Source organism: Morone saxatilis, unplaced genomic scaffold (genome assembly GCF_004916995.1).
Source record: "Morone saxatilis isolate NCDOM2014 unplaced genomic scaffold, NCSU_SB_2.0 Contig22, whole genome shotgun sequence".
Classification (NCBI taxonomy): domain Eukaryota; kingdom Metazoa; phylum Chordata; class Actinopteri; family Moronidae; genus Morone; species Morone saxatilis.
Genome location: NW_023339785.1, coordinates 6,203,475 through 6,214,728, shown reverse-complemented (window position 1 = coordinate 6,214,728; position 11,254 = coordinate 6,203,475). Strand labels below are relative to the sequence as shown.

The 11,254-nt window shown below is 41.7% G+C and overlaps 1 protein-coding gene across 9 annotated transcripts in view; it reads left to right on the top strand.

The window, feature by feature from the left end:
- The window catches only part of rapgef2 (Rap guanine nucleotide exchange factor (GEF) 2), a 101,165-nt gene that overhangs the window by 55,701 nt on the left and 34,210 nt on the right, over positions 1-11,254 (top strand). For 6 of the 9 annotated variants that reach the window (XM_035669016.1, XM_035669019.1, XM_035669017.1 and 3 more), the window contains one exon: positions 3,058-3,075. The exons of the other annotated variants lie outside the window; for them this stretch is intronic. In XM_035669016.1, the coding sequence (XP_035524909.1) occupies positions 3,058-3,075 (18 nt within the window). The remainder of the gene's footprint in view (positions 1-3,057; positions 3,076-11,254) is intronic. 9 annotated transcript variants of the gene reach the window in all.

The window sequence follows — 11,254 nt, the reverse complement described above, 5'->3', positions numbered from 1 at the left end:
AGTGTGACATGTTGTGACAGAAACTGACTGACAAGCCCCTTTGCAGCCCAACACCAGCCACTGCAGAGAGACTAATGATGACAGCTCTCAGGCCGTACACACTGCTCTCTTTTTCTCTTTCTCCCTTTCACACACACACACTCACACACACACACACACACACACACACACTCACCATGTCTTCCTATCTCTCGCTCTCTTTGTCTTGTTTCTCCCTCGACTACCTCTTCCTCTATCACACGCCCACACAGACAATGGCATCCTGTATATCGTCTCCCTGACACAAAGGCGCAAACACACACATTTACATGAACACTCAGGCAAACACACACGCTCACACACACACAACACACACACACACACACACAAACACACACAGACACTTGATCTTTCCATATTCTCCCTCGCAAAGGCTCATAATCTCCATTTCTCAGTTGCTCTCCATTTTGCACTTTATCTCACACACTCCATCTCGTCCTCTAATATCAACAGCCATTTGTGCTGTCGACCTGTTGTACGCACACACACACACACGCACACACTGATTTTCTCCCTGATCTCTCACTCAGCCACTCACTTAATGTCTTTGTTCAGATTCTGTCCGTCACTCAGTTTAAAATGAAATGTTGACGTGGTTGCCATCAAGGCCTGCTTGTGTTTGCTGAACGCTACACTCCTGATTTCATCCATAAGAAGTTATGATAATTTCCATTATCTTCTTTTACCCTTTGTCCTCATTTTTCTCCTCTCCTCTGCTTGTTTTGAAACTCTCCTCTTGCACTCAGACACCCCAAACTCTCTGAGCAGATGAGTAATATTCCTCCTCTGGGTTTACTCAGTGGCTAGTGGGGCATCTAAGGCCCCAAACAGCTGTTCTATAATTATACAAGCAGCAGGAGGCAGACAATCAATACTCCTTTTACTCTTTGCCTCCACCCGGGCGGCCTAGTGGTTAGCGAGGCCGCCCTGTAATCAGAAGGTCACAGGTTTAATCCCTGCAACAGCCAATGTGTCCATCAACATCGTGTGCTCTGTTGGAGTGTCCTTGACAGTGACATTGCTCACTCATCTGCTGACTACTTTTTAATTGCTTTAAGACATATTTGGGAGGGGAGTTATTGCAGATAAGGAGGAGCCCCTCGTCAGTCTTTCTGACAAGTATTTATGTTGGAGAGCTCTTGAATAGAAATTGTTTACTGCCCACACATGTATGAGATGACTTTGAGACTATATGATGCAATGTAATGTATCAAATCGATGCAAAGACTGGCTTCGCCGCAGGGTTTTACTGTATGTGGTTGCTTTATAGCACAGTCTGACTTCAAATGAACTTTAATGAACTCTGTATCTTAACTTACCTGTTATCACGGCAGAGATATTAATTGTTTGTATCCAAATTTGCAATTTAAAATAGTGTACTTTCAATGAACCAAAGCTGAAATTTGAATTGTCTTTCTACATTTTCTGTAAACAAATAGTTTATATGAGAGGATTTATACCACTCTTCTACCTGTCTGTAATAATATAAAGCTTACCATGAAGACTTGAAAGTAGGGGAAACTGCCTCGCTCTGTCCAAAAATCTGCCTACCAGCATCTCTGAAGCCCAGTAATTTACATGTTATATCTGATTTGTTTAATCCCTACTAAAATCAGAGTACTAAAAAAAACCATCTGCCACCTGTGGTTAGTTGTTTCCTTCTGTTTCCAGTGGTTGTGCTTCACTAAGATAACTGGCTGCTGGCTCCAGACCACCGGTACAGACCAGAAAGAATTGTTTTTATAAACAATTAATCTGCCCATTATATTTTCAATTTCCAATTTGACCTATATTATGTCAGGTAGTAGTGAAAAATGTCCAAGGCGACATCTTCAAAATGTTCCTAACCCAAGTATATTTTGTTTACAATGGTATGAAACAGAAAAAAAGAAGAAAATCCTCACGTTAGTGAAGCTGGAACCAGCAACTTTGCTTGATAATATCTGCTCAATACATATCTTAAATTATTATGTGGGCTTTTTTATGCCTTTATTTGATAGGGACAGCTTGGGTTTGACAGGAAATGGGGAGGTGGAGGTGGTGACATGCAGTAAAAGGCTACAAGTTGGAATCGAACCTGGGCCACTGCTGGAAGGACTTTAGCCTTAGCACATGGTGTGCGCTCAATCAGGTAAACTACCGGGGCGTCCCAATACATGTACTAGTTGGCGATTCATTTTCTGTCAACTAATATTTATCGACTAATTGTTTCAGACCAACTAAAATAATTAAATTGAAATTGCAAGAGCAATATGGGCCAGAAAAAGATCTTTTCAGAGATTAGAGTTTGAAATGTGGTCTTCAATTTGAGAACAGCGAACAACTGCTGAAATGAAATAGAGGGTGAGGGCTTCCTCTACCACTCTCTCATGTGTTTGAGGTAACTGTACCAAAGGTTTCCAAGTTCATTTGGAAAAGATAGTGATTTTTAAAACCACTACACATATAGAACCTTATATTTGGAGTCTTATTGTCTGTTTAGAGGTTGAAAATGTCCTGCAGAAGTGATCTGCTCAGTAATCTGCAGGCAATGGAAAGATGTGTGTGCAAGCCAGAATAATAATGCCTGTATCTGTGTTCCCTACCTGTCCTTGGCCATGAGCACTGAGAAAGTTGAATTTTCACCTTGAATTCATTCATCTGCTGAGTCCCAGAACAATGAAAAAGATTTGGCCAGTAGGTTGATGTAATCGTTGTTTTCAGTAAACGTACCTTGACCATTGACATCACTTGTTTTCATAAGCATCAAAATGAAGAGAAACCAATTCATTTTCACTGGGTGACAAGTAAGTTTTATATCTATAAGCTGTGTTTTTGGATGCAGTCACATGCAGCTACATTCAGTCTCAATCTAACATGGAATGTTTTCTCTCTGTTTGGTGCAGAACGCTGCCTTTTAACATGTCGGTGTGGCTTTCACCCTCTATTTCTCACATCCACCGCTGACAAGTGGCATGTTTGATAACTTTCATCTCCTCTGCTTCTTTTCATGGCTCTCTCCTTTAACCTGGCTGCCAGGAGTGCAATAAACCTCAGGTACTGTATCTATTAACAATGTTGTCTGTTGTGTTTACTGTGTGTGTGTGCGTGTATGTGTGTGTTCTGCTTTTCTGCATTTTCTAGCTGTCTTGTGTTTGTGTTTCTGCTGGGGGTTTTATCTTTTCCCCATTTGTCGTATCTGTAGCTTCTGGTAGACTTCCTTAATAAATACCTTCCATTTGCGGGCATGGGTGCTGATAAAGACATAGAGGGAAGCCTGCACCACACTCCAATTGTATTATAAACACCAACATGAATTGAATTCTTATGAAACAGCCCTGATAAAACGGCTCTGTCTTCTGCTTCCATACATATTATCCTGTTTTTGATCAGAAATATAAGAATGCTTGGTTGTGAATGGACTTCATCATGGTGCAGGGTAATGACAGAGAAATGATAAACATCACTCTGGTAGAGCTTATGGGCCTGTAAACTGAGATAATGGCAACAATTTAGCTGATTGAGGTGCACCCTATCTCAAACACTGTGGCTCTCTGCTGATGTGCTTGATAATGGTATTGACTGTCTTTAGGCTATATGGATTATTATTATCCCTGCTGTGTGGGTGTGGTTCTGTTGGGTCTTGCCTCACTGTTGAGATGATCTACTGATGGTGCTGTTAATGTGTTACGTGTTTGATTATGATGGCTTTGAAATACATTTATCCAAGCATAACACAGTCATTCAAAAATCTACCATATGTGCTGCGTGGAAAAAGCATATCGCCATTCCCTACATATGTCTGGAACAAATACATATCATATCTCAGTATTCCATCACGGACTCCCGCAGTGTCCAAGCAGACATGGATTGAGAGGAAGAGGTTGAAAAGATCAGAGCTCAAGGTGTTGAGCAGTCAGACCTGCTGAGAAATGCGAGAGCAGGGAGAACAAACCTGCCACTCTCGGCCGCAGAAAGAGCCGAGCTCCTATTTTTAGAGCTGTCCTTTGTGACAACCTGCTCTGCTTCAGCTGTGCGGGGATACAAAAGCCTCCGCTTTGAATAGACATTGTGTAGGAACTGCAGCGGTGAAAGAAGCAACGGTTCATTGTACTCCTGCATTCCTTCATCCTCCAGAATGTGCTCTTTAGGGCTGCAAATAATGATTCTTTCATTATCAATTAGTCTGTAAAAATAATCAGTCATTTTGTTTGTAAAATGCCATAAAATAGAAAAGCCCATCACAATTTCCCAAAGCCCATTAACCATTCAAATATTTCCTAATTCGTTTTCTGTACCACGTCTGGTACGAGAGCTGCCCCCAGTGTTATGCGGGATAATCGCTGAAATATATATTAAAATAATAAAATAAATGTATTTATTGAACACATAATGCTGTCAAATTACTACAAACCACTATGAGATGGTTGATTTAAAATGAGTTTTGCATTTCCTTTATCAGCCTGCTACATAGTCACATTTATGCACATAGCGAATACATACATTATTTGTGAGCTAAAATGTGATGGCAAGGTGGAATAGGAGGATCCAGGATCCAACAACAGTCATCAATAAATAAAGTTATCAGCAATAAACCTGCCTCCTCTGTTAACGTACAGTAGCTGACTATTTTAACGTCGGTCATAATGGTGGTACTTGGAGAGCCTAATATTTTCAGAGTTAGAACACGTAAAAAGTTTGAGAAACACATTATTGTTAAATCCGTAACGATAATGAAGATGACTTGATTGTCCAACATGGTCGTGATGATTGAGGAAAAGAGGACAGTTCATTTATCTTCTATAGAATGCAATGCAGTAAATATGCATTTTTATTTTCAGTTGTAGTTTGTCTTCCTTTGTTTCTTTATCTGTATCTTTTTCCCAGCATCAAAAGCAATATCTGTGTTTATAGTTATTAATAGCCTAATATCAGACGTTCTGCTTTGATGGAAATGGAACAGATATTTTTGGGAGTGCTCGTACTGGATAATACAGCTGGAATTGTGCAACCGAGAAGAACAAGCTACTCATTTACAGCTGGCTATGGTTCATATCTCAACCAGTGTTATAGAACACGCTTACTGACATTTGATGTGCTTTTCATGTCAGTTCTGACATTCAAAGACCTTTTTGAAAGTTGAGTATTTTCAAACAGCCTGACAGATGACATTTATTTTCGATGGTAATGAGCCTGCGCGGCGAGGATAACAAAGTACGCTGTTTTTGTTGTTTGTGTCTCTTAGATTTGATCAGAATCCCTCTAAACAATTGATAGCAGAACTGTTTGATCTGTTCAATGTTGAGCAGCTGTGAATGCTGCAGGTGATACTTGAGATAGTAATAACAATACTCTGCTCCTGTCTGGTTAAATAAGGGTTAAAATGTGTTTTGTAAGAGTCTGAAAATACAATTTGTAGAGCTGTCTTGCTTCATATTGGGTGCACAGTCCCCTGGATGCATATTAGCATCGAGATAGACAGATGATAAGAGCGTAATGATGGGATCATAGCGGCTTGTTGTTTCTAGTTCAGTATGAAACAGCTGTCTGGCATAAAGACATAAAAAAGAGACCTTTATTAAACGTTCACATAATATTGTTGTATTTAAACATCCGTAACGCTGGAATAATACTGATAGTAGCCATGAACATAGCGAGCCGTAAAACGGAGAATAAAACCGGCTAGATGTAATATCCTCTTAAATAAAGTTGCACAATGTGATGAACTGTTAAGCTGTAAAAGATGATATCAATTAACACATCATTCCACATGAGCAATTATCGCTCACCCAGAGATCCATTTATATCTGACTTGACACACCTTCCAACAAATTGCACTATAAAAGGAGTCCTAAATCCTGACATAATGACTTCTTGTCTCATGAAGGAAATATCCACACTCCCCTCTCTAGACTCTTCCCCTTTACACATCAACAGTTTGCGGTTATCACTGAAGTTGCTTTGTGCTTTTCGGTGTGGCCTTTGCCCCTCGTTGTTGTATGTATTTATAGCAAGCTAGCCAAGTAGTTTGTGTATATTTGAGAGACTCTGAGAGGCTGCTATTGCTCCAGCCCTAAAAAAGAATGGCTGCATTACATTGTGGTTCATTGAGGCTGCTGTTTGTGGGAAATAGGTCTATATGCCTCTTGCGTGATGGATTTCATCCTGTATGGTCTATGAGAGGCAGTGCAAATCATACAAAAACACCACAGTGTCTCCATTTGACCAACTATGTTAAAAACATATGAAATATTTTATAGAGCTGCTTTTAGCCATGCACGCTTTATTTATTGCTTTATAGATGGCGATGATGTTTCCTGTCCATTGCTCCAGTGTCTCAAAAACTATTGGATGGATGGCCGTAAAAGTTTGTAGGAAAAATCCTAATAATAAAAAAATAAAGCGCAGGTCCAATACTTTGTTTTATGATCTAATACCTGCAAAACTAATGACATTCTCTTCAGCCTCAGGTGCACTTTGTACCTTTACCATTTCCATTTGTGTCTGATGTGGAATGAACAGGAACATTGGGCAAGAAACAGTGAGGTGAAACATAATTGTAAAGTCAAAGACTTCCAGTTCGTAACCTTCCACAGTTAGTCTATAACCTGATCCGGAAACCTCTAGTTACTGAGCAACTTTTCACTCACTTGCAATCTTACTTTGCTACTTATTCTCCAAGAGCTTCTCTTTTCATTCACTTTCAGTTTTTGATGTATGCGTGCTGTAGCAGGTGCAGGGGTACGACAGATGTTTTGCCCCTGTGAACCTACAAGTGTAATCTTTTAAACGTGCCTGGCTGCCTGCGTTTCTGCCAAATTATTTTCAGAGCAACGTGCAGGTGACAACAGCTTGATAAATGAAATAATCCCTTGGGCTGTTGCAGCTCTGAAAATGTAGTCTCTTTATTAGATCATCTTTCTCGTTCTAACAATGCTATTTAGAGCCATCGTAATGGGACCGGCGTCAAGGATTAATGCACCGAGCAGGCATTCAGGAGGGCTGTGTTTTCTCTACAGGAGGCGTTCGGTTAGCTGACAGACAAATTCACTCAACAGGGGTAGACACAGATCAATAAATCAGAGTATGTAGAGTTAGATCCTATAATAGCCAGTGTGTGTCCATGACAAGTCACGTATCCTGTTGAAGGCTTCTTGAGCAAGATACTGAATAGCTCCAGTTTCTTTCTCTGGTGCTATGATTTAGATTTGTTTGTTTACATCCTAGTCACTGTTTTCCTCCTAGCGTAGTTAATGTTTCCCATACATCGTCCTGCTGCTGTTATAGTCACAGGTATACAAATGTATATTAATCCACGGCTGGAAATAGTCCCTAGCAAATGCACGATTTACTCTTTTTTGAGTAACATTTGCTAAAAATGACAGTCCCACGCTCTTTTAAAAATGAAACAGTATATTTGTGAAGTTTTTAAAGACTTAAAATAAGTCTGGAAGTATTCAGAGATAGACTAGACATTGCTGATTTTGGCCTTTTCATTTGTTGACAGTGTAAAAAAAAAAAACAACAGCCAGTCTTATCCATTGATTCGAAGAGTGTAAACATCACCGCATCCATTAGAGTTCAATTTAACACTTGATCATTTGAATCACTTTCTTCACTGTGACATCCGTTCTGAGTGGACAAACAAGTCTCCTGTCATGGTGTCAGTGGTGTGTGAAAACCATTACACAAAACTCTGAACAACGTAAGGTTTTTAGTTTAATAGGAAGTCGGAAGCATTTCTCCAGCTGGAGCATCATGTTAACCCCACCATTAGTCTCTTGCTCTTAAACTGGCAAGGATAAGAGGGACATCGAAGTCTCAAAACACAGAATATGGGGCGATGAACTAAAATACTGGACGAGGAACTGAGCCTCAGACATGCAGTCCATGTGACAGATTTTGTTAGTTTGTTTTTTGGGTGCTTGTGAGTATGCATGTGACTGTAAATGTAATTAAATGAAGGATAAAAGTTCATTTCAGCTGTGTTACCATTTTAATGCAGAAGAAATGCATACAAATCTTGCTCTGTTGGTTGTGTGCACAGTGGGGCCTTGCACTGTATGTATTGCACTGTATTTCTGAACATATAGTGCAAAATCAAGGAGGTAAAGGAGGCGCCATGTTGCAGTTTTTCTGTTATTACCCTTGAAACACATGACTGGTGTGTGTGTATGTGTATGTGTGTCATGTGATTGTGCACACGTGTGTCATCCAGCAGCGTAATGAGGTTTTTATGGCTCTAATGCTACACATCAGCAAGCAGAACTCCATCACATGGTCTCCGCTATAAATGCATTGAACAGTGGCAGGCACGCCGGGTTCACAGACTGTTTACAAATGGCAGATGAGGCACCGCTCCCCCCTTTCTCCACCCCCATGCATTTAGCACACAATGCAATTGAGCTCGAGTGCATTAATGTTATTCTCAAGTGGCGTTTTTCACGTCACTGTCACAATCCTGTAGGATCAATGCTCCCCTGCCTCTCTCCCTTTACATTTAGCTTGTGATTAGTCAGTAAAAAAATATGATTAATTAGCTTGTTTGTGCCTGGAAAGCTTTAAAGGAAGGGGGTTGGGCAGGACGGTCTGATATTCCCCAGACGCGACCCGTTGCCGCGGTGATGTAATGATGCCCCGGTCCTCTCCCCCCCGGCGATTGTTGGAGACGTTAATGACTAGGTTGCACAGCAAAGCACCTGAGCTTTTTTTGTTGTTGTGATACATTACATCATGGCTCGGGGCAGGAGAGGTGATGTCATAGCGGGTCTCCAGCTTCCCTCCCACTCACTCTTCCCCCCCCCCCCNNCCCCCCACACACACACATTTTTTGACTGGAGCAGCTCCAAGACCAGCTAGTAGTACGCTGCTTTCCAGGCATTGTCTGAGGCAGCGGCGCTCTTTATACTCCATAACAAAAAGAGACAGCCTCAACTGTCTGCACACACAAAACTATGAATGTGCCAAATGTTGCATTGGTTTTATTTTGTACACAATTTTTATTTGTATATTTCTGTGGTTATACTTCTAATCATCAAATATTAAGGATCCGTTTTATGAATACAACTAATTATTTTCAATATCAAATATTACATTTTGTTTAAACTGATTGATTAAAATTCCCATCACAAGATAACATCAGTTACCTTGTTTTGTTTAACACAATATATATAATAAAATAAAATGGAGAAAACCTGGAAATCTTTGCATTTGTCAAGCTGCAACCAGCAAATCTTTGGCAATTTTGCTTACTAAATCATTTACAATCATCAAAATTGCCCAACTGATGAACTGACCAGTAGCTTCAGTGCTAAAATGATGGTTTATTTGATCATATTTCTGCAGTTGCATACTGTAAAAAGAATTGATTTGTTTTGTCTGTTATTTTACAAAACCTCCAAATGACAAGAAAATGACAGCAATGGAACAAGATAGCAGAAAATGACTGACACCGTCAAGATTTGAGAAAATGGTGTGACAACAAAATGACAAGCAACAAAAGAAGAAAAAAACCAATTTGATATCTACTTTTTGAAGTTTGACACTTCTCGCTGATGTGCTGCTTCCTGCTGTAAAGTGTAGATGGTGTCAATTATGACAGCTCTAGTTGGTGATATTAATTCCTTTGTGTCTTGGTTTTGAACAGAGTGTGTGATTATTTTGCAGTGTGGATAAGAAGTGCAGCAGGCCAGTTGTTTATTGCCTCGGGTGACCTTTAAACCCCCATTGTTCCCTGTGACGGGTTTTTTGTCATTTAAAGTGCCGTCCTCACATCTCTGTCAGGAGACCTTTTTATGTATCCAGTATCCAGACTCTAGAGGCATGGCCCGCCACCTGAACACACACACACACACACACATTTTCCCTCTTGCTCTCCAAAAGCAGAGAGGTGTATGCATGTTGTTTATTTGTTGGTGACGCTGCTGCTCATTGTACTACAGCTGAGTGAAGGTGAATTGGCAGTCTATTGCCACTTCTTCTGTCTCTTGTCCTTTCCACACACACACACACACACACACACACACACACACACACTCCCCTCCCTCCATTTCCCCGTGTCTCGCTGCTTCCGTCGCCACAGCAACTGAAAGCCCTGGAGGGTGTGTAGGGGGGGCTCGTGCTCACCCAGTTGCCATGGTTATTCCAGCTGAGTGACAGTGACAGTGTGACATCATTGCTGCCAGTCTCTGTGGTTCACTGTTGAACCCCTCCTCTATCTTCCATCTCCCATCTTCCTCTTTTACTTCCACACACAAGAAGCGATGCTACTCTTCCTCTCTCTCTCTCTCTGTGCGTCTGCCTCTTTTACTCACTCTCACTCTCTCAAGAGGAAGTGCTGCTGTCTCGGTTTCTGTCTCCCCGCCCAGGAAATGGCTTTCCTTCATTCCGTTACTATGCCAACCGGCTCCAGCCGCGGTCTTGTGCCGAAGTGAGCTGATAATGGCATTACTCCCACTGCGGCCCTCTCCTCCCTCCAGTCCCTTCTATCATCCATCCATCTCTCTACCTTTTGATATTTTCTTCTCTTCTCTTCCTCCCACCACTCGGCTGTGTATCAGCTCTCTCCCTGTCGTTCTTTTGCTTATTGTGTCATCCCCCATTTCATCTCTCCCTCTCTTCTCATCTTCCTCACTTTCATTTTCGCATCCGCCCTTCTCCTCTTTCCATCTCTCTGTCTGCGCCGGGGGTGTTTGTGAGCCCCTCCAGAGGAGCACAGCCATAGCGGCTGCTCTTACAGCATCATCTGGTTGGCCAGGGGAGGAGGGTCCTTACCCCCCCCCCCAACCTCCCCCTCTCCACACCATCCCCCCCTCCCTCCCCTCCTCCACCCCTGACAACAATACACACATCCCCCTTGCTCCCGGTTTCCAAACAAAACCGCTGGGTGTCTTAACGGTTACAGTTGCCCTCGGCTTGAGGCTGGAGGTCTCGGGTCTTCAAAATAATGTAATGGTGCATGGAAGGCGTTTGTGTGCTCGTTGTTTCTTCGTGGGTGTGTAGCTTCACTTTCGGTAGAGGAGGAGAGATAGAGAGTGAGAAAGAGAGAGAGAGAGAGGGAAGGCGGAGGGCGCAAACGTGAGTGAAAGTGTTGTCAGCCATTTTTTCTCATCTTTTTCCCCCTGTTTTCTGCTTTATTATCGGCTGCTCTCCGGCTGGAGATGTGATTGTCAAGTGCGCGGAGAAGTAGAAGCTGGCTCGTCCTAGCTTTGGATAAAAGGATATTTTCTCCCTCTCT